Here is a 27,740-nt window from a genome sequence, read left to right as displayed (position 1 = left end):
ATTTAAGCTATGTTCTGTAATTAAGTGTATTAAATGTATTTTTGATACATTATATTTTAATTATTATGGGTTTACTGGGACATAACTGTATCATAAGTTGAGGAATATCTATAGTATAAAAAAATGAATCAAAGACAAATATAAGCAGAGGTGGGAGCAGACAGAGGTTTTTCATTTTTCTCTTTGCTACATTCCTCATTTGCTATTCCCTCTTCATCCCCTTCTCAAGTGAGGAGCTCCTACTTTATCATCAATGCTCCATATATTTGTTTTCTCCATAGTGAGTCTGACCCGAAAAAAGTGACCCCAAAGGATAATCTTTTTGTTGTGGGCTCAGATAATTTTGTGAACACTTATTATTTAGATAAAATTATTTGTTTTTATGCCCATCTTCATCTTTGCTGGTGAATAAACATTTGTTGAATAAAATGAATAAAAGCATTTTAGGGGTTTGCAGCAAAGTGGCAGAAAATCCAAGATATTCCCCATATTTTTCATCCACTTACCATATTTCTTTCCTATTCCAACCTCCCTTGGCTCCCTTTCCTTCCCTTTTCTTCCTTTCTTTGGGTATATTTTCCTTTATGTTTATTTGTTTTTGAGGGAGAGAGAGCACTCACAGGTCTATGCATAGTTGGAGGGACTGAGGATGGAGGTGAAGAGAGATAGCCTTTTCTATGTCCGCATACATCCTGATACAGGGCTTGATCTCATGAACCATGAGGTCATGACCTGAGCCCAAATCAAGAGTTGGCCACTTAACATACTGAGCCACTCAGGCAACCCTTCTTTTCCTTTCTTATCTCCTATCATTTTCTTATTTTTTTCTTTTTCTCTGCTTTTATTAAGAGTTTTTCTTTTTTTACAAGACCTAAGAAACCTGAGTTTTATATTTCCTATTCATAAAATTTAACTTTCATTTTTTACTTTATATAGAATTTATTTTTTATCTTAAAATTTTAAGACCTATAGGGAAGCTAATGCTTTTTCTCTGTTTATTCTCACTCTCTCTGATCCACACCATATTCCCAAGACTTACAATAAAGTCTAAAGTTATTTCTATTTGCTTTTAAGTATATCTACTTTCTTTGAGTCATGGAAGAGGATGTGCCCATTAAATGAAAACAGATCTCTTCTTCTTGGTGCTTAAGATTGCTTATTGTTGAAATCTGTATTTGCTCTCAATTAATCTGGGGAATTCTCATTCCTTCTAGATTCATGGTATCTTTAAACAGAAGTTACCTGGAGTCAAGTATGATCCTGATTTTTTTTTAATCTTTGTGGCAGAAGAATCAACGCATAAAAGATTATTGATTGGCAGTTTTGACTTTCTAGTTCCAGATCTCATATCTGAAATCAGAGAGCAGTATTTAAAGAACTCCCCAGATTGGTTTGTTTGTTTGTTTTTAATTTTTTTTAAGTTTATTTATTTTGAGAGAGACTCCCAAGCAGACTCTGCACTGTCAGCACAGAGCCCAATGTGGGCTCACATTCACAAAACGGTGAAATTATGACCTGAGCTGAATCCAAGAGTTGGACAACTAACCAACTGACCCACTCAGGAGCCCCTTGTGTGTCCGTGTATGTGTTTTTTAACACTGTCTAATTAATTTTGTTCCAATCAGTTCTTACATTTAAGGAAAATATTTTCTATTTAAAATAGATCATGTTCTCTTGCCTTCATATAAGTTATTTAAATTTCAAAACAAAATGTAGAGTATCTGCCTGTGGTTTTCTATTATAACAATCCCTTTTCCTGTATTTCTTTTGAGAAATAATCTTTTGTTTATGGATGATGCACTGCTCAAATAAAAGGTAATTTATATTACTTTTTGACACCATATACTCTAAAACTGACTTCTCTCCACAGAATACCAATATGATAGGAAAAAATATGTTATTTTTTTTACTTTATAAAAGAAAGAGCACACTACATCCCATGAAGGTTAAGTGACTTGTCCAAAAGCATGTAGCAGGGAGGAGAATATAATTTATTATTCCTAAACAAGTATTTTATGAAATCTCATTTCCTCGTAACTCTTAAAGGCAATATTAAGTTTACAGCACTATCATTCTGGGTCCTTTTGTTCATTATGGAAGGATTCTTTTTGATGCTACCTATGATAAACATTGAAGGATGTCATATTATACCAGTCCCATAGAAGAGGCAAAACTAATATACATATGTATCTCCTTGGTAGAGGACGGGGGGAAGTTCCTTGTAGTACAGTACACTGGAAGACCTATAAATCACCATGGCATCCTGTTAACATCCAGTTTGTAAAACCAATATAATTAATTAAAACATATATATTTACAGAGTATTGGAAAAAGTAAAAACTTTAATCAGATTACAACACAGCTAAATAGGCAGCCATCTTTAAGAATGCCTCATTTCTTTGTGTTTTTCAGGACTCTTAGTTTTTGCCAGCAGAATCCACCTTAGCTAATTTAAGCAGTAAGGCATCTATAGAGCTATACTGAATCATCACAAAGAATCATTAGGAACATCAGAAACATCTACTACAGACCCAACCTGAGCAGATTACTTCAGATTCTAATGACGGCACAATTTTGATTCTGCTAGAACTGAAAATTTTAATATGAGATGCTGTGTATTACCCACTGCCAGCCCCAGAAACCCCATGCTGAACAGGCTTAATTAGGAACTAGTCACTCTGTCAACCCCAGAAACAATAGTGTGATTCTACTACCTAAGTCAGCAAAGTCCATTTTCTATGTGGAGACTGCTCACTGAGCCCAATTACAAACCCAAGTTCAGGGAGACCCTGTCTCCTTGGAGGAGCCTAGATCATCTGTCTCACACTAACGGGAAGGGACGCTGAGGAATACAAGTTTATGCATTCTTATCTTGAGAGGGCCGCATTCAAAATATGAGGAAACTGTTTAAGGATTTTTGACAAATGGTCCTTTACAGCTGTGCAAAAATATTGCTCTCATTTGTAGACTTTATAGAACAGGAAGAAAAAAATTAAGTACTAACCATATACTAAGCTTTTGCATGTAGATTACCCATAGCTCATTGGCTCTCAAATCTTCCCTTGGCAAGAAATTCTGAAGCAAGCTTTATTTTAAAATTGTAAAAGGTGTTCACATATTTTAGTTGTAGTTATTTCAGACAGCAATCAAAGAAGACTTCTAAAATTATGTTCTTCAAAGTGTCAAAGTATCTCTGGAATTAGTCGAAACAAATCTGTTTAGAAGGCATTTGGTTAATGAGGCATATTGCTTTCTAAGCTTCCACAGTTGCACTTTTGTTGGGCTTAAGGTACAATGCTAAACTTTTATTTGCTTCCCTTTAATATAGACTTCCAAGCTTGCACAATTTTTTGGTAATTTTTTTTAATATTTATTTGTTTATTTTAAGAGAGATATAGAGAGGGCAGAAAGAGAGGGAAAGAATCTCAAGCAGTCCACACTGTCAGATGAAGACTGACACGGGGTTAGAACTCATGAACTGCAAGATCACAACCTGAGCCGAAATCAAGAGTTGGATGCTTAACCAGCTTAGCCACTCAGGTGCCCCTCTGTGCTTTTTAATGTTCATTTATTTATTTTGAGAGAAAGACGACAGAGTAAGCTTTTTTTTTTTTATTTTTGGTGAAACTTTAACAAACTCTGCTATTTCCAAGTAGTTTGGTTTAGAAATACTCTTTATCAATAAAGAGATGTTATTTTGCCTTGCTAATTAATCTGATCTGTAATCTATTTTCTCTCTCTCTCCTACATTTTAGTTTGAACACATAAAGTTGAATAATCAGGGGTGCCTGAGTGGCTCTGTAGATTAAGCATTGACTCTTGATTTCAACTCAGGTCATGATCTCATGGTTTATGAGATGGAGCTCTGCTGGTGGGCTTCATGTTCAACATAGATTCTCTTAGTAGTCTCTCTCTCTCTCTCTCTCTCTCTCTCTCTCTCTCACTCTCTCTCGCTCTGCCCACCCCCCATTTGTGTGCTTTCTCTCTCTCTCAAAATAAATAAATATTTTTAAAAATAAATACAGTTAAATAATCAGGTAAAGGGAAGAACATTATTTTCCAGATATTGTCAACCATGGGATCATATTAGCAAAATCTTGTTTTGCGAGGTTTGCCATGTCTAACTGGCAGAGTATGTTTCCTGACTTGCTCATTTGTACTTTTGGAGTCTAGTTTCATTCCACTATTACATGAATAACCTTGAACAAATCATTTAAATTTTGTTATGTTTTTCTGGGGTAGTAAAAGCTAAAGCTGATACACATGACTAATGTTTCCCAAGAATGTTGGTAAGATGGAATTGATAGCATCGGTACATGTTCTGTGTGCTACTTTCAAGGAATGTATAAGATAAATACTGAACTGTGGTCACCTTTGGGTCAGAGAAGGAGGTCCTTTTTTCTGTGTTCCTGTCGACGCTACATCCGCCCTCTTTTCCTTGGTTACGGAATTCTCCTTGTCTTTGAGGATATCATCTTTCACTGCTTCATATATTTCTGAAGGGGCTACCAAAGACAAAATCTCATTGCGCTGGTCAGGGGTGTGAACATACACTTCGGACCAAATTTATTACATTTTTCTAGTTCCATGCCTCTAGTTATCCATTCAAAGGTTTGAGACATAACTAAAGCCAAGTCAATGAGAGCCGCTCCCCGATATTCTTGTATGCTGTGGGAGACCGTCTCCTTCTTCTAGGGCAATGGTTCTCTCCAAACTTCAGTGAACTTCAGGATCACCTGGAGGGTATATTAAGACACAGACTGAGGATGGGGAGCTCAGGTCCAGAGATTCTGAATAAGTAGGTCTGAGATGTGACCCTGACATTTGCACTTCTAAAATGTTTCCAGGTATTGCTGATGCTACTAGTTCTAGGGAAACATTTTGAGAACCACTCCCGTGCATCACTAAGATGATGCAAACCTAAAACCGCTAGTGATCAATTCCCCTGTTAAATGGATAAAGTCTATTCTTTCTCTCTCTCTCTCTCTTTTTTTTTTTTTTTTTTTTGGCATGTGATGAGACCAGAGCTCATTGAGGTGGAGAAAAAGAGAGCAAGAAAGACACGAGATAGAGAGAGAATGGTGAGGTCACCACTTGGGCTCTGGATCCAGTTGATCCAATGCCTGGCTCCATCTCTATTTTTCCCAGTTATATGAATAAATAAATGTCTTGCCTAGGCTGTTCTAATTTGAGCTGATGTTCTAGTTTTTGAAAATAAACAAAAATTCATGTTCCCTCGGTTTTCAAAAAATAAAGGGAAATTTAATTTGATAGACTCATTTAATGACACATGTTTATTTAAGTAAGGCTCTGGAAATATGTATGTTACTGAGGCCCTGTTTGACTATGCCGGAAAAAATACTCAGGCTTCTTTCTAGATAACAATATTTTGTACCAAAGTTTTTCAAGTAGGTTTGTCACTTTCATGTGTCATATGCTGGAATACATTAGGTAGTCCACAGGATCAGTGCATTCCTAATTGGTTTCTTAAGAAATAGATAAACGTAATTATTTTGAATTACCATTAAAAATGATATTTAATTTCAGCACAGCTTTTTCTCTGCTCATCATTCGCAGCTGGGTTTTGAAATAGTTCATCAACAGAGTTCAAATTATAATAATATAGGGGCAACATAATATTTCACTCACAAACATACTTCTAGGACTCTAGCTTGGAAAATACCCAAAAGGAGGGAAGAATCTGTATTTTTTTGCATATTTGCCCTCTGCATTTTACTAATTCTTGAGTGACTCCCATCACAGAATCTAATTCAGAAGTTTAAATTTCTTTCCAAAACTAAAAGTAGAAGAGCATAAGAGAGAGGTGTAGGGAAGGTGCTGGAGAAGAATTTTGATGATACTGCTAGGTAATTAACACAATAAGTAATGCCTTTTTTTACATGAGCTCTCAATCCCTCCACAGAGCCAAAATCAAAGTCTTTTCATCTTTTATTTTGCCTCCATTTCTAAGGATCTTTTCTTTACACTTTACTGAAAAGTCCTCCATTTCTCATTAATGCTTTAAGTACAAAGCCAGCTTGGGTGATGATATAATTTTTCCCAAGTCTAAATTAGGTTTCATACAGAGCAGTACAAAGTTAAAAGGCAGAACTCATGCTGCTCTGCTATTTTACTTAGTGTTTATATGAACCAAGAATCATGGAGTTTCAGAAGTTTGCTTTTTATTTTCTTTTCCTTTTTTTAATCAGATTTTTGCAGTTAACTTAGCATTTGTTAGAGCAAAAATAGCACAAGTGGTCAGTTTTGACTATTTTTATCATTAGACAGTTTTTCCTGCATAGATTACAAAGAATACATGGAGTTTCATTCAATAAAGAATGTTTGTGTATGTGGCCAAGGAAAGCCATCTAAATTTTAGCAAAAACCTTCTGTGGATTTACATCAGATGAGACTCTACTAAATTCAGCTTCCTGCTGCTATTAAAACCCAGTTTTTATTGGTTTCTTGTTGTTCTGGGATTGTGGTTAATCAAAATTATCTCATTCTACAGACATTGCTGGTACTAAACTTGGCCATATACTGAAATGCTCATCAGTTTTTTGCATCAGTTCTTTAATATTCAGTGCTTTAAAATGTTGGCCATTTATCAGTGATCATATATTAAATATCTGTTTAGAAGAAACATTATATTAAAAACAATTGAGGGGGGGCGCCTGGGTGGCTCAGTCGGTTAAGCCTCCGACTTGGGCTCAGGTCAGATCTCACGTTCGTGGGTTCGAGCCCCACATCAGGCTCTGTGCTGACGGCTAGCTCAGAGCCTGGAGCCTGCTTCCGGTTCTGTGTCTCCTTCTCTCTCTGACCCTTCCCCTCTCATGCTCTGTCTCTCCTGTATCAAAAATTAATAAAACATTTAAAAAAAAACAATTGAGGATATAAAAGTTTTCCCTCTCAAGAAAATCTCAATCAACATGAAAACAATATACATTATACATGCAAACACGCACACACACACACACACACACACACACACACACTTACACATATATACAATATATACATAAAGCATTTTTGGTACTTTTATAATACTGTTTAATTTCTATTTAATTGCCCATCCAACATATGGGCAAGTAATGAAATATTAATTCTTTGTACACAGTCATTTCTATTTCAAAATTAGTTAACTGAGGATTTTTCTCTTTCTTGATTGCTTTCTGGGAACTGAGTCCTAGGACTTATTTGGCCTTCCTTTGCAGCACTGTATGGTAAAGGGATGGGGAAAAAGGTATTCAGACCTCATCAACTGTATCTGTTCATACTGGCATGTGCTGAAATGGTGCTCTCATTATTTTATCTGGTCTTGGGGAGGATCATCCCTCAGTCTCTTGGTACGTCTGTCTCACTGTCAGTCTCCAGTCTATTCTCATTTTGTCTGTTCATCCAAACTGAGAGGCCACTCTTGTTACTTCTCTTCCCTGTAAATGGAACAGAGAGTCTTTCAGTCTCTCCTTTGTCACTCCAGGACTGTGGAAGACTCATGGCCATACCAATTTAACATAACTGAATGTGAACTCTTGGCTCTATGTCATTACCTGCTTTTCTTCATTCCCCCACATCTCAGTGAATGACACTACTATCAGTCCAACTGATAAAGGAAAAAACCCAGGGGTCTTGCCTAAGTACATACTTGAGTCTTCTTTCTACTTCTCTGTATTTGCCAGTCCTTAGTTTCTGCTCTGGACTGCGCCTCTCTTACCTTTCACCTGGACTACCGCAATAGCTTGTTTTCTGGTTCTCCATCCTTGTCTTTAGTATCTCCAGCCAATTCGCACAGAGCAGTTAAAGTGATAATAATTGCTCAGTGACTTCCCACTGCACTGAGAATAACATCCAACTTCTTTACTGAGGCCTCCACAGTCCAGGTGAATCTGTCCTCTGCCACTTTATCAAAATCACGTTGGTCCATCCCATCACAACCCAGCCCAACTCCACACTCCTCCTCACCCCCCCAAAAGTTTTCTATGCATTCCTACACTTTCCGGGTGGATCCTCCTTCCTCCATTTCCATTACTTTTCCTCATTGAAGCCTGTTTTCTTTATGGCCCTTAAATGCTAAATATATTTGGGTCATTTGTTCATCTGTTTTATCACTAAATGATAAAAACCATGTCCGTTTTATTTGTTCCTACGTGACTAAGACTGTTCTCAATACTCTGCAATAAAGTAGGCCCTCAAAAGTATCTGTTGATGTAGGTGCCAGATGGGCTGATGCAGAAGAATCATGCTCAGCAAATTAAATTCTTCCTTGAAAGCAGTGTTTCAAGAACAAATTCAAGAAATCCTGGAGATTCACTCTGAAAATCCCTGAGGCTTCATTTTGTTCAGTAACCCAAAACTTGGGAGTCATTCTAGAATCTTCTCTCTCCCTCACACTCAGTTAAGATCCTTAAACATTTTGCAGACCTGGAGACTCCTCTTCTCCACTTTCTGAGTCTAAACCACTGCCATCTCAAGCCCCAAGCTTCACCCTGGACTGCAGACCAGAGTTCTCATCTCCAGTCTTGGCCTCCTCATACCCACTCTCCAAACAGTAGTTAGACTGACTCCTTTTTAACTCTTTTAACATCCCTCTCCTCCCATATACACACACTGCTTTGGGAATAAAGGCAAAACTCTGTCACATAATGTTTGCAGCCCTTTACAATCTGCTTGTTTTCTTCATTTCTGGCAGCCTTGTTGCCAGTTTCTATCACCCACTTACAAAGAACCTCTACTGGACTTCTTTGGAATAACTCCTCCCTCCAGCCCTGCCTAAAACTTAATTATTGGCCATCAAGGCCCACTTACTCATGCCTACTCCTACCTTTCCTTTAGGTATCAACCTAAACACTCCTTTTGAAGACATCTTCACCAACACTCTAATTTCCCCCAGTTTCTCCTGCTACAGCTCCTAGTCATGTGGAATTTTCCATCAAAATACCCTTCAGAATTTACTGTAATTATTTATTTAATGTCTATAGTGTTCTTGCCAAAATGAAATCTGACTTTTTGCCCCAAATATCCCCAGTACCTGGCAGAGTCTAACACAGAGCAGGCCCCTCAATAAATTTTTTTTAACATTTACTTATTATTGAGAAACAGAGAGAGACAGAGCATGAACATGGGAGAGGCAGAGAGAGAGGGAGACATAGAATCTGAAGCAGGCTCCAGGCTCTGAGCTGTCAGCACAGAGCCCAATGTAGGGCTCAAACCCATGAGCGGTGAGATCATGACCTGAGTCAAAGGTGGAGGCTCAACTTACTGAGACACCCAGGTGCCCCAATAAATTTCTATTTAAATAATAAACTCCCAGACTTGGACATGAAGGAGACCCCTACCTTCAAAGTTCCAAAAGCCTGTGTTTGTGGATGCATATACGTGTGGGTGCATGCGTGTGCTCTCACCATAGAAGACATCACAGTATTAAAACCACTGGCAACAAATGAATGCTGAGGCCATCCTGCCTACAGCAGCAAGGCCTGAGAATCCTGGAAAATGGATACTTACATTTCCCTCTCTCCTCTCCTCACCACACACACACACACACACACACACACACACACACACACACACACCTCCCACCCCAACCCTACTCCTGTACTGGGTAATCCTTGGAGGATAACTTGAAAATTAGCAGAGATTTGGTTCCGCGTTTTTAGAGGCCTACACACACACTATCCATGGGTCATAGATTTTCCAGAGCAGTCATAACATCTAATAGACTGTTTCACTACCTCCCTAAGTGTACTTATACACTGGGCATTCTGATGGCTGGTTCAGAAAATACAGACACTGGACTTAAAACAATTACTCTGAAGGCAATCTGCCTACTCTTAGCCACCCACAGGACTGGTTCTTCAAGAGTGAGGACACAGCTTCACAGACTTGGGAATATCTGTGTTCTCTTCCCTCTGCCTTCCTTGTACCTGGCAACATGTTAGGATAGAAAGAAAGACACTGTGATTAAAGGAGATACAGCCTATGTCTCCTGTACATTATACCTTCTTGAGCTGCATAGAAAACCTACTAAAGGAAAAGACTGTATGAACAGCCCGTATTCTATCACTCAGTCCATAGCAAGGGCTCAAATAAATGTAAGTGGGATTAATATATTAACTTGGCTGAATATGAACAAATAAAATAATAGAGATGTGTAACTTCCCAAAGCTGTTAAAGCTACTTTACTGATAATATTGAAAAAGACTGAGGCCAACTTCACAGGTACCTGTCAAGACTACATTAAAATAGGAAAAATGCTATTCTGATTATCAGCTAGTACATCATCTTAATCATTCTATAATCCTTTTAAGTAGTGTTCATATGCATATCAATATGTAAAGTACCCTGACAAATAACCAAAATGGATTTTTTTCAACCATGGACTTATTTCTATTTTAAATTAATATTTATTTCCAAGAAAGAGATCTCATGTCATATTAAATCATGAATCATAAGCATAGATTAAACAGAGTTAATTAAATGTTAGAGAGATTATAAATCGCAATTATCAATAGTAAGTGCAGTGATAAATAAGTTTACCTCCTTTGAGCAAATACGTCTCTTCTTTACTGAGAACCTACGTGGGAATTCAACACACCACATAAAAGAAAAATACCTTAAGGAGAGATATAACATATTATAAAATCTGAAACTGACTTAAATGCCAAAGTTATTTACATGTTGGCTGACTTTCTTGCTATGTTATTTTCTTTGTCACTGTAGGAAACTAGTGAGCTAAGGAAGAAATGATCTATAGCTTGTGCTTCTTGAAAAAGAGAAGGTTATCACCTGAAAATAGAGAACTAACACATAACAGCCTATGCACAGAGAGTGGTTCTCCCTAGGAACACGGCTTTCATGAGGAACTGTATCTGCAAACTAACCTGTTGCGAGTTTTCTAGTTTCAAATATATATTAGAATCTAAATGACTAAAACATGGTTCTTGCAATACAAGGTATCTCAGTGAAGCTAGTTATCAAATCACAGTGTTCATACTATGCTATTAAATTATTTCTGCCTTACACTTGTAAACTCACTGAATAAAGATGATCTTAGATAGTACATGAGAAATAAAATATAACAGGCAGTGATGTAATTTTCCTCACGTTTTGACTATCTAGAAAATGTTTTATTTATGTATTTATATATTTATATGAGGCTTATTTGTTTATTTTGTGAGAGAAAGAGAAAGTGAGTTGAGGAGGGGCAGAGAGAAAGAGCGAGAGAGAGAATCCTAAGCAGGCTCCACAGAGTCAGCACAGAGCCTGATGCAGGGCTTGAATCCATGAACCATGAGATCATGACCTGAGCCAAAGTCAGATCCTGAACCAACTGAACCACTCAGGTACCCTAAAAATGTGTTTTCTTTTAAAACGAGTAATTATAAACAGCTAAAGGAAGCAATGATTATACTGAGAGGCATCATTTAGAGAGCATCATACTTAATAAATACTTAAATTAGAATGTAAAAATAAAGCTCAAAGTTAACTAAAAATCCAATTTCAGAAGATACAAAATAGTTATAAATTTTATAAAAACTTTATAAATGCAAATAAATGAAAATGAAGGCAATAAAGATGAGAGGAGTTATTAACTAAACAGAAAACGAAGGCACAGATGATTGTACAATGAAACTGAAATTTGTTTCTTTGAAAAGGAAAATGAAATAGACAAGTCTCTGATTAACTTGTTTAAGAAGTGAGAAAAAGACAGATGCATAAATTAAAGAATGAATAATCTTAGGAAGGAAAAGTAAGAAATAAATGCAGATCTGGAGAGATTAAAATATTAATATGAATAAGTTAATATATCCAAATAATACAAAAGCATGAAACACATATACACACACACATATATATATATATACATTTACATTTATTGCTTATATTTGCTTCAAATATATTTTTCTCAGTTGTCTTGTCTCTTTACTTTATGTATTGTTGATTTTGGTGAGCAGTGTGAGCTTTCTGTGTCTTTCCATCTACTTCATATTGAGTCACTTAGTTTTGATGTTTATATATATACATAAATTATATGTTTCTATAACTTGTATATAATTGTATTAATATAAATCATGTAACTTATATGATTATATAATACACATCTGTATAAATAATGTATTTATGTTATATATGATAAACATATGAATATAATATGATGGCAATATATAAAAATATCTGTAATATACATAACAAAGAGACAAGAAAAAATAGTTGGTAAGACACAGAAAGCATTAACCATGAAATTAGTAAGTTTGCTTCATTTTGCTACATAAAATTTAGAACAGTGCTCACCAAAAGGCATGATAAGGAAGTGAACAGACAAGGCAAATAATTCAATAAACTGAGTACTTAAGAAACTAAATTTCTCCACATTCCAAATGATTTTCTATGTTTAATGAGTTAAGCAAGTCATTTGTGGTTCTCCAAAAGAAAACTATACACTTTCTAATGAGAAAAAATGTTAATGATTTTTGTAATTAGAAATAAAACTTCCTCAAAATTTGTGAAATAAGTCCGTCAGAGAAAGATAGATATCCTATGTTTTCACTCATATGTGGAACTTGAGAAACTTAACAGAAGACCATGGGGGAAGGGAAAGGGAAAAATAGTTTCAGAGAGGGAGGGAAACCATGAGAGAACAAACTGAGGATTGATGGAGCAGGGGGGAGAGGGGGAAATGGGTGATGGGCATTGAGGACGGCACCTGTCATAAGATATTTCAACTGGGTGTTGTTTGTAAGTGATGAATCCACAGGAACTTACCCCCAAAACCAAAAGCACCCTGTATATTCACTGTATGTTAGCTAACCTGACAATGAATTATATACATCAATATATTACATATATATATATATATATATATATATATATATATATAAATTTAAAAATTTATTTATGCCAGACACTGTGCTAGGGCTGGTCATTACATGAGCATGTTCCATGCCCTCCAGGAAATGATATTGTAGTTGGGGATACAGTGAAGTAAAGCAGTAATGACAAAGTAGTATGATAAGTAAAAAGCAGATTTGTTCCAATATGATGTTTTTAATGTTCATTCACTTAATAATTCATTTAGCAAGCATTTGTTGTATATAAACGTAGTTTATACTGCTCGTAGGAATACTGAGGAATAAGACATACTCTTTACCTGAGAGCCACTTACAGTTGGCTGGACATCATCTCACCAAGCTCTTATGATGATCAACTTAGAGTATGCAAAATATTGTCTGGAAATCGGAAGATTTAACATTTGTGATTTTGTTGTTCCAAAGAAAGTTATAGATCTATGACTTGCACAGTTTTGATATCTCTGGTGCAAGGATTTAAGTACGGCAAACTATGACCCAGTTCTGAGTGTAATTATAGCACATACTAAAAGAAAACCACCTACTAATGCTGACTTATAAAGTAGGGATGATCAAGAAGAGGAATCTAGCTTTGCACGATTTGACTAACCTGAAGAAAAAGTGAGCAGTCTAGAAAGATGATGGCTCTTCGTCATTATTCAGAAGTCTATAGGGGTGCATGGGTGACTCAGTCTGCTAAGTGACTGACTCTTGATTTCAGCTCAGGTCATAATCTCACAATTGTGGGATGGAGCCCCACATTGGGCTCTGTGCAGAGTGTGGAGCCTGCTTGAGATTTATTCATTCTCTCTCTCTCTCTCTCTCTCTCTCTCTCTGCCCCCTCGGCTTCTCCCTCCCCCTTGTATGCTTACATGTACACACTCTCCCTCTCAAAACAAAACAAAAAGTCATCATCTATAACTTGTACAGCAGAGGGTTGGAATTATTGGTAACTTAGATCCATAAAATTCCTTCCACCATAATGATCATAAAGGTAATTACGAGATTGGTGATGATAATAGCTATCATCTATTTACAAATCACTCCATGACAGGAATCATACAAAATGCTTTGCACATACTCTGTCAATTACCACTCATGACACCAACGTTTATAAGTATTTAAAACTCCACCTTAAATATTCAGAAACTGAGTGTCAATGACTATAATTTGTTGACGGGGGCTTTCAGCATCTCTCTTTGGCATCTCTGCCCCACAGAGGAAATGTACTTGGAACGAAGCCACATGGAGTCAAACAGAGCTAAGACCTAGAGAAAAAGACAGAGTGCTAATGGAATCATTTAAATACCAGGAACTGAGCACGTGTAAAGCTAGATTCCCCTCTCTGTCACCCCATTTCATAGGTCAATGTCATTCCTTTCTGGCTTATGCTAGTTTGACTCAGGGTTCTGTACCATACTATCAAATGAGATCTAGTACAAACACTTGGACATTCATACATAACCTTCTTGAGATGTGTCCCTCACAGACAATAATTCTTGTCCTTCACTGGGTAAGTGTAGGAAATCTTTGACATAAGGCTCAGTGGACTCATGGGCTGTCCTTCACACACTTCATTGAAGCGCGGTTCTCTCACATACCTTAGTGGTATTAATCCACTGCAATCTTTGACTTTGTACACCAGTGCACTGTCATAAGACATTTCAGACTGGCTCAGACCTAAAGTACACCCACCGAAAGGCTGCATCCTGAGAGTGGCACCAAAGCTGCTTTGTAGACAAAGGCAAATATTCCTGCTATATTAATACTCAGAGGTTAGCGTCTACCAACGTCTCCTTAAAAGCTGTATCTAGGCCGGTGTCCGCCAAAGTTCATTTTACAAAAGAGTCATTTGTGAGATAAGACAGGGCAGAGACTGTCTCTGAGTCTGTGGTCATATGTGGAACCACCATATATAAGTGTACTTGTTGGTCATCGCAGAGGAGTACATGGTCAAGGTCAGTGAGAACTGAATCCAGACTTTACTGTAGGACTTCTCAGTGGCCTGACTGCAAACTGTGAATCTTTAAAATTGTAGCTATAATATAAGATAAATCTTAAATTCTATGCAACTAGACACTTATGCCCCTTGTGATCTCAGAGAAACAGAACCAGCTTGTTTTTAGAGGGGTGCTGGCTACAGAGAGGGGACAGATGATAGAGGGGAGAGTAGAGTCAGCCACTTTTTTTCTAAATAATGAGAGTTTTAGTGGTGGTGTCTCAGGAGAAACCAGCTCTATTTGATTTACCTGTCAATGACTTTTTAGTCATTTCTATCCGATATGGTAGCTAAATGATGTACAATATTGTTCACAATTGAACAGTCTGAATTTTCCATTCTTGATAGTATTAGACTGATGTTATTTTTCTTTTCCACCTTCATTGACTTTTCTGGGGAGGGAATGTCTGTGGGCCCTTTCTGATACAGTGGCCCCCGACAGACTGAGGCTTTTCTCCCTTGAAACATTTCATAAAATAGCAGTTTATGAGATAATACTCACTTTTTTCTCCTTTTTTTCTTTTGAAAATAGAAATCAACTTCCACCCAAAGGAAAATAAGTATCTTGAGATCAAATTACCATAGTTATAGGCAATGATGCTAAAATGACTATACAAAGTCCTCAGAAATTACTGTGAAAAAAAAGCAAACGGGAAATTTTCCCTACAGGGAATATGATATATTCCCTAGAGGTCAAAAGAGTTTAACAACAACAACAAACATGTACCATCAAGCATTACAGTACGTAAGACACATGTGTTAACCAAGGAACTGAGCTCAGGAGCTAATCAACGTTCTTTATATAGCCTTAATTCCCGTTTCTGTATTGAACTCACCAAAAAAAATTTTTTTTTGTTTCTCTTCTTATTTATCCTCTGCCCTTACTCTATTTTCCTCTGCCTCTGGGTAAAAGCTGACCCTGACAGCTTAATTCTAACCTCCTGCACCAGTTATCTCTGAACAGCATCAGCCCGTGAGAGGCGCTGATGACAGTTTGGAAGGTGTGAGGAAGGGATATGCCTCGTGGTTCATCTCCCGTCCTTTCGGCCTGAGGTGGCAAACGGGCAATCCCAGGACTTGCCGTGACTTCCCCTTCCGTTGTCCTGGCCGGTCATGTTTCCGGGTAGCAGCAGGAAGACCCCAGCCCCTAGATTCTAGTAGTGCCCTGCCTCACTTCGTTTCTTCAGCGGATGATCGCGGCTTCCGACTCTCACTTATCCTGGACTGGTTCACCGTCCTCTGTCACTTTCTCTGCTCCTCTATCTCCTATGTCATCGGGTCCTTTCACTAGATTCCTTCTGTTGGAGAAACTTAAGAGAGGTTTCCTGTCTTTTCAGGTGAATACCAACTAACAAATTTAATTCCACTTTATGCTTTTTTTTTTTTATTTTATGCATTAAGACAATTTGTGAATATGCATTTTAGAAACCTGGGGAAGGCTTCTCATTGTTTACAGTAGAATGAGGTAAGACTCAAACATTGTAAAGCGGGACAAGGCATGAGCTCTATCTTCAAAGTCTTTCCCACTTCTTTCTTAAGTACATTTCCTAGTGACACCTGAAGAAAAAAAGCATTATTCACGGAATGAGCAAGCTTTAATTCAATGTGCCATATTGGAACTATTTCTTCTTTTTCCAGGAAAAACTATATACACAATAGAAAGTTTCAATGGGAACTCACAAAAACTATGTAAATGGCACAAGCTTCTGATCGAATAGGAGGAACTACAGGTTGTGGTGTGCACAGGGCAATCCAATCTGAGACACATTGTTCTGGATGAGTTAAATGATCTTTATGAACAATGTCTCCCTTTATATGCTTTACACAAAACAAAAAGACTATCTATACACAAATAAACTGGAACTCTAAGGACATATGTGCCAAACGTGGGGTCTTTCTCATTGCTCAGTGGAAGCTGAGGTGAGTAGGGCATACCCGCAGGCCAAGAAAGCCACGGTGCAATAGAAACTGTCAGGCATTAATCAAATCAATTCTACAAATAGTCCCTAGAGTTGGTGAAATAATATGCAAACTATTATTTCCTGAAGGCTGATTAAGGACCTGTGGATAATAAAGAGAGTCAAACATGTTCTTTAAAGTTATAAAAATGAGGGGTGCCTGTGTGGCTCGGTCAGTTAAGCGTCCAACTCCAACTAAGGTCATGACCTCATGGTTTATAGGTTCGAGCCCAGCCTCAGACTCTGTGCTGACAGCTTGGATTCTGGAGCCTACTTCTTATTCTGCCCCTGTCCTGTTCTCTCTCTGTCCCTGCCCCGTTCAAGTTCTCTCTTTCTCTCTTTCTCTCTCTCTCTCTCTCAAAGATAAATAAACATCAAAAAAATTTTTAAGTTGTAAAAATGAGAAGCAACATCATTCAGAGACCAACAATGACTCAACAAACCTTAGGAATAGTACTTTCCTTCTCTCAATGGTATATTTTTGTCCCAACTAGTCCTGGTCTCTTCTGTAGATCTTAGTCTTACTGCTGGACAAATGTATCTTGTGTCTTCCTATGGGGATTACCATTATGATCTTTTCTTTGCTTTTTCTTCAAATCTCTGGGATAGTTTCATTACCAATTGGGATCCACAGAAAGGTGGTAAGTTTTAAAACAGCACAATGTAGGCCTATAAACAAGACCCACAAACCACAATGAGAAAATCAATTCCAACACATTTTATCCATTACCTAACAGGGAAAAGGTTGTATCAACTCATTCCTGTAGGCATTTTTAGTAGTGAGTTAGTCCTCTGGCATTTTTAAAAAATGATTTATTTATTTTTGAAATAGAGAGAGACAGTGTGAGCGGGGGGGTGGTGTCAGAGACAGAGGGAGACACAGAATCTGAAGCAGGTTCCAGGCCCCGAGCTGTCAGCACAGAGCCCAACACGGGGCTCGGACCCACGAACCATGAGATCATGACGTGAGCTGAAGTCAGATGCTTAACCGACTGAGCCACCCAGGCGCCCCAATCCTCTGGCATTTTAATGCATTATCATTTATTATTTACTTAGTCTTTATCATCTAAGAAACATTTTAAAATGTGTTAAAACTTGTGGCAGAGACACATCACCTCCCCCATGCCATTTTAGTGTCCATCAGCCTGACATCCAACTACCAGAACCTGCTTTTCTTTGCCTGTGGGTTTTTTCTTGACAGCGCAACCTGCCAGACCAGACCAACCAGGAAATTCATGGCCCTTTGGAGCAGTGCTCATATCCTTCCTGGGTGAGATAAGAACACATTACCTCTGCTACCACTTCTCTTGGTAACATAGCTTTTGTTGTCTGCCTTCAGTGACCTCACATCCCTACGCACTCTCTTCAGTGTTCCCTTCACTGCTCAAGTTATGCACACTCAAACCTTAGCCTTGGGGGCTGCTTCTACAAGAATCCAAACTGAGACAAAACCAAATTATTTCTCAGCCCACTGGGGGTAAGTTTGGCCAATCTCAACATGGGGAATCAGCCCTCTGGGTATAATCTAGGGCAGACCCAAATACATAAAGCTGCTTCTGATGAAGCTGCAGTGATTAACGGAGAAAGAAACTGCAGCTACACTCACCGTTCTGTGCTCGGCATCCTTACATTTTCAACTTGTATGGCTTATCTAATCAGGACACCTTTGGGCACAAAAGCACAGAAAAGTTCCACAATGAAAATTCAGATGACAGAGTATACAAAAGTTAAAGACCATGGATATGCCACCACTGTAATAATAATTGGCCATGCTCACTTACTGACCAGCTTTGCTTTCTCATTTATTAGTTTGCCAGTGAATTATTAAAAGATTTTATCCTTTCCCAACCATTATGAGGATGCTATTTTGGTATCTCTGACTATAGAGAACTAAAATAAAAATTAGATGCAAATTAGTGCCAATTTAGCTTACTTTTTAGAATCTCAAGTACCGAAGTGTGAAATGGTTGTGATAAAAGTCTATTTATTCTTTCTGACTCATGGCATCAGGTTGCTGTTTTCAGGGCTGGAAATGCTATATTTCCAAATACGGCTTTGCAACTGGTTGTAAATAGACCTTGTGAAGTATCCTGGTTTAGGAAAAATGTGTGTGTGTCTGGTGTGTGTGTGTGTGTTAATACTGTACTTCCATTGTTAGCCTCTAAGCTTTTCCATTACTTAACCAGTGATGGGGCTCAGGCCAGGCTGCCTCAGAATATGCCACTTTGACATACTGATTACCTTGAATTAAAATTATTTGAGAATAGCCAGTATAATGACACTCCTCTCTGTCTTCCTGAAAAAAGGAAATAAATCTCTTACGTGAAAAGCAGCCTCCTTGAACCAGGAAATAAACAGACATCCTGATCACCAGGGATAGGGTATTCAGGGCTGAGAAAATGATGTAAACAAGGTCTGTTTAGTTTCTTCACTAATTAGTACCCAAACCTGGGTTTCTTTGTCTTATCAATTCTTCAAAATTTACTTTCCTACTTGCTTACATACTTACTTATTATCTAAGAAGTATCAAAGCTGCCTGCCTCAGTCCCTTGTTTGAGTCTCATCTTCATATAGGGCCCCTGTATATACATAATGCAGTTTGTTTTTCTGTTACCCTGTCCCTTGTTAATTTAATTATTAGATCAGCCAAAGGAGTCAAGAGAGGTGGTGGGAAATTTTCCCTCCCCGACACAATGGCACAGGCCATTACACAGTATACAGAGTGAACTACCATAACGAACAGTTCTTTTCTGTGGAGAGTTACTTTCCTTTTTAGTTCAGATTGGAAGTTAGGCTAATAAAATGGAAAGAAACAAAATGTTAGCCTTTTGAGAGAAACAATGAATACTCCATTTCCATTGCTTTTTGCAAATTATAAGATATGAATAGAGCCAGAAGTATTTGTTTGAAAAAAAATCATGAAGATTGTAAATGGGTGGTTCCATGGTTTTTTTTTTTTTTTTGGTCTGAAATCCTCATTTGTTAAAGACAGAAGCTATTTCATTTCTACAAAGGAAGGTCATGAACTTTTAAGACAAGCACTGTTACACTTTTGTGAACTCTCAAAGTCGAAAAGAACACTATCATGAGAGAAAAAAGACAACCAGAGAACCTGAAAGTCATTTAGCTTCTCTGCTGTCCTCTATTAGTGTTTTTATATACTTTGTGATATAAAGGAAGCAGAAGCAGGGAGCCTGGGGTGAAACAAGAAAATAGGCACGTTATAATAACCATGTGAAGAGACAAAGATTCCACTGTCACAGAGAACCTCACTTTGCTTAATTTCAATTTAAGGGGTTACTTAAGTGCATAGCCTTATGGAAATTATATGATATGTTACGGTTCATCTGAACTTGTCAGTTGGCCCCAAGCTGCAATAATCAACTTTTCAATGTCAGACTCATTTACTCCTCGAAGAATCCTGAAATAGCCATTCTCTCCCCATGACTTTCCCCAGGAATTGGCAGCAATCTGCAGGGAAAAAAAGAGGAGGGGGGAGGGAGAGAGAGAGAGAGAGCAGAAGAGAGAGAGAGAGAGAAGATGAATATCATAGTTGAATGTTTAATCCTGACTATAAAAACACAAGGAACTCATATGTAGCTTTAAATAGTTTTGACTTATCATAGATCACAATTATTAAGAGCCTAAATATTTTCTAGATAAGAACAAAACATTTACTTATCAGTTACATTAATATGCACGCACACTCAAGTTCACAATAACTAGAATTGGTTAAAAAAAAACACCTCACTTCCCACGCATACGATGGTAACATATATTTGAAATCCCATATCAAATGATGTCAGACAAGTGCAATTACAGTGTCTCCTCTGTGACTTGCTCTGTGCTAGGCACCAGGGGAACGAAAATAAATAACATCTTATTATGTGCTCAGGGAGCTTAAGGTCTAATGAAGGACAACAACATAAGCCAAGGACTCAGGCAGAACTATGCACAGGGTGCTACTGAGGGGCATCTCATTTATTCAGGTGGTTCAGGAAAGTCAGCATTGAAGAAGTGCTATATGAGGTCCATATTAAAGCTTGGGAATAAATTAACCAGATAAAAACAGGAAGAAAGGAGATTCAGGTAAAGGAAAACAGTAAAAGCATAAACAGCAAAGCACAGAGCAGCATGAAGCACTGAAATGAAGCAATGAAATGATTATAATTAGATCACAAAACAGAAGCAATTTGGTGGGTTATGGGGCTGAAAGGGAGTTGAGGAAATACATACTGAGAAAATATTGGTGAAAATGATGCAAGTTCTTACGTTGCTTCTAGCAGGAGAGCAAGGTGGACAAATTTATATTTTGATAACATTATTCCATGTGATAATAAGATGGATGGACTTAAGAGGGTAAACAGAAGAGGTAGGGAGACTAGCTAGCAAACTTATAACAATCAAGTCTGATGTCTTAATAGGGGCAGGAAAACTAGGAAGAGAAATAGGGAAAGTATTTGAGAAATATTCAGAAAGTAAATTCAATAAGAATTAAACATTTTCTTTTATTTTTAATTTTAAAATATGAGATTAACTAAAACTAGGTCCAGAATGTCTCCTGAGGTTTAGAGCTTGCCTGAATAAGTGTTCGGGGTAGGGGGCAAAACAACTAATGAAGTATAAAAAGATTATCCTGAAGGCTGGAAGGGAGCTTGTTGACCATAAGTAAATGTAACAGAAATAGCCCTGAAGGATATATCCTCAGAAGTGGGATTACTGGATCATATGGTAATTCTATTTTTTACTTTTCTGAGGAGCCTCCAAATTGTTTTCCACAGTGGCCACACCAATTTCCATTCCCACCAACAGTGCATGAGTGTTCCATTTTCTCCACATCCTTGCTAACACTTGTTTTCTCCTTTTTGATATTACCAATTCTAACAAGTGTGAAGTAATGTTTTACTGTGGTTTTAATTTTCACTTTTCTGATGGCTAATGATATTGAGTACATTTTCATCTCTCTATTGGCCATTTGTACTATATCAGTAAGAGATTGTCTATTCATGTCTTTGGCCCAATTTTAGTTGGATTATGTAGTGTTTTTGCTATTAAGTTGCATGAGTTCCTTATTTGGATAGTAACCCCATATCAGATAGATGGTTTGCAAATATTTCTCCCATGGATTGCCTTTTAATTTCGCTTCCCAGTTTGCTAGGCAGAAGTCCTTGTTCCACCTGTTGATTTTTGCCTTTGTCTTTGCACCTTAGATGTCATACCCAAACAATTTTTGCAAAGATCAACATCAAGGAGATTTTTCCCTGTGCTCTCTTCCTGTGTCTTTGCAACTTCTGGTCTTACATTTAAGTCATTAATCCATGTTCAGTTAACTGTTATATGTGGTGCACAACAGGGTTTCAATTCCATTCTTCTGCCTACGATTAAACACTGTTCCCAACATCAGTTATTGAAAAGACTATGCTTTCTCCTTTGTCTCTTCTTGGCCTTTTTGTCAAATATTAGTTGATTATATATAAGTGGGTTTATTTTTGGGCTCCTGATCCTGTTCTATTGGTCTGTGTGTCTATTTTTATGCCAGTAATGTACTGTTTTGACTATTAAAATTTTGAATTAAGATTTAAAAACAAAATTTGTGATGCCTCCAGTAATCTTCCTCAGGATTACTTTGGCCATTCTGGGTCTCTTGTGGTTCCACACAACTTTTAGGATATTTTTCATTTTTGTGAAAATTGTCATTGGAATATTGGTAGAGAGTACATTGGATTTATAGATGGTTTTGGGTAGTATGGATATTATAATATTAATTTTACTGACCCATGAACATGCAGTTTCACTTCATTTATTTGTGCCTTCTTCAATTATTTTTATCAATTTCTCATCATTTTTAGTACACAGATCTTTCACATCCTTGGTTAAATTTATACTAAGTATATGTATCTTTATTTTTATTATAATTTATCATAATTCAATCATATTTTTAGAATAGTTTACTGTTAATATATAAAAATATAACTGATTTTTCTATGTTGGTTTTGTATCCTGCCACTTTGTTGATTTGTTAGTTCTAGTAGTTTTTTGATGCAGTCCTTAGGATCTTATATATAAGATCATATCATCTGCAAAGAGACAGTTTACTTCTTCTAATCTGATTTGGATGCCTTTTCTTTCTTTCTCATGTCTAATTGCTCTTTCCAGGACTCCTCGTATGTTGAATAAGAGAAGGAAGAGTGGACATCTTGGTTTTGCTCCTGATCATAGGGTGAAAGCTCTTAATCTTTCACTGTTGAATATGAGGTTTACTCTGTTTGTCACATATGGCCTTTGTTATTTTGAGGTATATATCTTTTAAACCCAATATTTTAGAATTTTTAATCATTAAAGAATATGAATTTTGTCAAATGCCTTGTCTATATTGAGATAATCATCTAATTTTTTATCTTTCATTTTATTAATGTAATGTATCACACTTACTGATTTGCTTATGTTGAACCATCCTCACATTTGCATGAATCCCTTTGATCATGAATTCAGTTTGCAAGGATTTTTTTTTGAGAATTTTTGAATCTTTATTCATCAGAGATATTTTATTTTCTATAGTCCCTTTTTCTGGCTTTGGTATCAGTGTAATGCTGGCCTTGTAAAATAAGTTTCAGATTGTTCCTTTATGTTCAAATTTTTGAAAGAGTTTGAGAAGGATTTGGTGTTAATTTTTAAAAAATGTTTTCATTTAAATTCCAATAAGTTAACATACAGCGTAATATCAGTTTCTAGTATACAACATGGTGACTCAATACTGAATACAACACCTGGTGCTCATCACAAGTGCACTCCTTAATCCCTATCACCCCATCCACCTCCCTCTGATAATCACCAATTTGTTCTCTATAGTTAAGAGTCTGTTTCTTGGTTGGCCTCCCTCTCTCTTTTTCCTCTTTGCTCATTTGTTTTGTTTTTTAAATTCCACATATGAGTAAAATCATATGGTATTTGTCTTTCTCTGACTTTTTCCTTAGCATAATACTCTTTAGGTATAAAGCATATGGCAAGAATTCATTCTTTTTTCATGGCTAATATCCCATTGTACATATATCGATTTATCGATGGACACTGGCCTATTTCCATAACTTGGCTATTGTAGATAATATTGCTATAAACATTGGGGTCCATGTATTCCTCTAAATTAGTGTTTTTTGTATTCTTTGGGTAAATACCTAGTAGCACAATTACTGGATCATAAGGTAGTTCTATTTTTATCTTTTGAGGACCCTTCATAATGTTTTCCTGAGTAACTGCAGCAGTTTGAATTCCCACCAACAGTGCAAGAGGGCTCCCCTTTCTCCCCATCCTCACCAACATTTGTCATGTCTTGTGTTGTTGATTTCAGCCATTCTGACAGATGTGAAGTGATATTTGATTGCAGTTTTACACTTCCGCAATGACTAGTGCTGTTGAGCACCTTTCATGCACCTGTTGGCCATTTTTGTATCTTCTTTGGAACTGAGTGTATTCAGATTTTTTGTTTGTTTTTAATCTCATTATGTGTTTTCCTGCTACTGAATTGTAGGAGCTCCTTAAATCTTTTGGATATCAACCCCTTATCAGATACATAATTTACAAGTAATTTCTCCATTCCTTAGGTTGACTTTCATTGTTACTTTTGTTTCTGTTTTTTGTCTTGCTGTGTAGAAGCTTTCTAGTTTGATGAAGTCCACTTGTTTATTTTTGTTTTTGTCACTTGTGATTTGGGGGTCCTATCCTGGGAGTCATTGCAAAGATCAGAGTTAAGAGTGTTTTCCCTGTTTTCTTCACAGTTTCAGGTATTACATTTAAATCTTTAACCCATTTTGAGTTAATTTTTGTAAGTGGAGTGAAATGGGGGGTCCCCTTTCATTCTTTTGCTTGTGAATACAGTTTTCTCATCATCACTTATTAAAGATATTCTTTCCCCAGCTAGCCATCAGTTAGGCTATTTTTTCTGAGGTTAACCTATTATTTTAAAAACTCTACCATTTAAAAAATTTTTTTTATCTTTTACTTTAAACTGTTTGATTATTAAATGCTTGGGCATGGTTTCTGTTTTGTTTTGTTTTGTTTTTCTCCTTCATGGAGTTTATTGAGCTTTCTGAATTTTTGAGTTGATGTACTTCAGTTTTGGAAAACTAATAGCTATTAAGTTTTTAAATATTGATTCTGACTCATTCTCTCTCTCTCTCTCTCTCTCTCTCTCTCTCAATCCTTCTGAGAATACAGTTACATGTATGTTAAACTGTTTGAGTATGTTCTATCATTTGTATTCACATTGTTCTGTATTTGGTTTTGTTCTTTTATATTTTTCTCTGAGTACTACAAATTTCATTGAATTGAATTGAATTGAAATTCACTAATTTCATTTACTATTTAACCTATCCAGCAAGTTCTTAATTTCAAAAATTGCACTCACAAACTCAGTAATTCATTTTTATACATATTTAAACCCCTTATTAAGTCTCCATCTTTCATGAGGCACCTGCGAGGGTCAGTCAGTTATGTGGCCAATTTGGGCTCAGTTCATGATCTTGCAGTTTTTGAGTTTGGGCCTCCTGTTGGGCTCTGCACAGACAGCTAGGAGCCTGGAGCCTGCTTTGGATTCTGCATCTCCCTCTCTCTCTGCCCCTCCCCTGCTCACTCTCTCTCTCTCTCTCTCTCTCCCTCTCCCAAAAAATAAACATTAAAATTTTTTTTAAGTCTCCATCTTTCATCTATATTTTTAAAATGGTTTTTACAATGGCTTTTTTAAAGCTAACATCTAGGGGTGCCTGGGTGGCTCAGTTGGTTAAGTGTCCAGCTTCGGCTCGAGGCATGATCTCACAATTAGTGGGTTTGAGCCCCGCGTCAGGCTCTGTGCTGACAGCTAGCTCAGAGCCTGGAGCCTGCTTCAGATCCTGTGACTCCTCTCTCTGACCCTCCCCTGCTCATGCTGTCTCTCTCTCTCTATCAAAAATAAATAAAAACATTAAAAAAATTTTAAGCTAACATCTAAAATTATCTATTACTTCTACTGATAGTTTTTCCCCTTAGTTATTGGTCACATTTTTCTTCTTCACATGTTTCAGAATTTTTAAATGTAAGCTGGATATGTTGTCCTAATAATTATAGATTGACCTTGGTATTATTATCCTAAGAAGGTATCCCTTTCTTCTCCTACAGAGATGTGGTGAGGAACTAATTACCTCAATTTGTGCAGAAACTGAGTCACATTGGGGCATGTGCGTCTCAAGCTCTCTTCCAGTGGAGCTCCGCCAGCAGGTTCGTCAAGGCTGCAGATTTCACTTCGCCTTCTCATTCCCCTCCTTACCTACTCACACTGTTCTAGCAATCTGGTAGACATTCCATGGGAAGACATGGCTTTGTGTTTGGACCTCCTCTAAATTCTAATCCAGCTGGATTCTCTATCTCCTAGAGGTCTCTCTCTCTCTTTCTCTGCATATTTCAAACGTAACCTTCAGCTTGATCCCAGACCTACCAAATGCTCACAGGATGGAAAAATCTTCTCCAGATTCAGCTCTCTCATTTCTTTAAAAGTATGGTTTGGAAAAAAAGGTCTGATACTGTGTTCAACTTATTTAGTGGTATCTATGGCTTATTGTTATGTATTACATTTTACTCAGTAATGGAAGTCATCTCCTTTTTAAATTTTAATTTACTCTCTTATAGGCCTATATGTAAATGTTTTAAGACATTCATATGTAATTGTGGGGCAATAAAACTTTCCTGCCAGTGCCCTGGCAAGAAAAAAAAGAAAAACCAAAAAACAAAAAACAAAACAAAAAAACCCCTCTCATCTTCTGGTGCATAGAAAGTGTATATGATATAGAGATAGAGAATATTTGCTTTCACTTCTGCCAGAAATATTTTATCATCACATTCAATGAGAATTAGATCTCTAGCCATTTGTCTAGTTAATTGATCTGATCCAAAAGGATAATAAAACTTCTCTTATCTCCCCAAGAGGGCCAGAGAGTCAGAGACCAGACAAGGTCTTAAATTAAGCCCCGTGGTGCCAGGAGTACTGGAACATTGTCTCCCTTGGTATTTACATGTTAAAAGAGGATGAAGTTCAGCATTTGGAGACATTATCTGTATTTATCTGGCCCTTGCAAAGACATATTTCCATTCCTAAGTGTAAGGGTAAGAACATAAGACCCTTTCCATCCCATTTTAATGGAATAATTTTCTTTTTCTCTCCCTGCAGGAAAGGAGGAGGTTGCCTGTCTCTATATAAATGGAGAAAATCCATTGTTCTCTGTCCCTCATTCATGAAGTATCAGCTGCTACTTATATGGAAAAAGGTTGTTGCCTTTTATCACTGCAAGCCCAAAGTGTGAGGACCTATGTGGTGACATCCGGCTGTTGATCTGGATCAGCTCAGTTCTCTTTTCTTCTGACCCATGTTCCTTAATTCAAGTGGTATAACACCTCAGACCCTTCATAATTCTTGCAGAACACTAGTACCGCTTAAGGATTTCATGTTTTAATTAAACCAAATATTAACTCTTATGTAAAATGGAAACTATTTTAGGGACCTAATTGTTCCTGATTGCGTATTCATTCACTCAAGCAACAAGTACTGTGTATATTCCCATCTGTACCAGTCACTTTGCTTTGTCCTCTGGATGCAGTAGTAAATAAGGCGGGCACAATACTGGCCCAAGGTGAGGATACAGTTAAGTGGAGAAAATAATTAACCAAAATGTGTGATTTAATAGAATACAATAATTTTTAGGTTTGATTCTTATATTCCTATCACTGACATTAAGCAATTTGTCTAAGCGTGACAGCAGAAAGAAATCGTGTTTGTATGCCCATGAAATAGTTTTCTTTGAAAATTTTAGATAAGTAGTAAGTTCAAAACTGATAGTAATTGCAACAAAAGTATTCTCAAATGATAGCATGCATACGTGTGTTGAATATATGAGAATGAGTGAATGTATGTACGTG

General features: G+C 37.1%; 1 protein-coding gene and 1 long non-coding RNA gene across 2 annotated transcripts in view; both read right to left on the bottom strand.

Annotated features, from left to right (window-relative positions):
• Window positions 1-16,218: 16,218 nt before the first annotated feature.
• Window positions 16,219-18,984, bottom strand: LOC115297157. Its single transcript, XR_003911312.1, has 2 exons — window positions 18,409-18,984; window positions 16,219-16,401 (listed from the first exon to the last, which is right to left on the bottom strand). It is a non-coding gene; the product is annotated as an uncharacterized LOC115297157 (long non-coding RNA).
• Window positions 18,985-19,748: 764 nt separating this feature from the next.
• Window positions 19,749-27,740, bottom strand: part of TINAG (tubulointerstitial nephritis antigen) — an 84,906-nt gene continuing 76,914 nt past the window's right edge. The window contains exon 11 of the mRNA XM_029944487.1: window positions 19,749-20,273. Coding sequence (XP_029800347.1) covers window positions 20,139-20,273 — 135 coding nt within the window. The 3' untranslated portion in view covers window positions 19,749-20,138. The remainder of the gene's footprint in view (window positions 20,274-27,740) is intronic.

The sequence above is a fragment of the Suricata suricatta genome, chromosome 7 (genome assembly GCF_006229205.1).
Source record: "Suricata suricatta isolate VVHF042 chromosome 7, meerkat_22Aug2017_6uvM2_HiC, whole genome shotgun sequence".
Taxonomy (NCBI): Eukaryota; Metazoa; Chordata; class Mammalia; order Carnivora; family Herpestidae; genus Suricata; species Suricata suricatta.
Note: the sequence above shows the minus strand (reverse complement) of the source record. Positions and strands in the feature narration are given on the sequence as shown.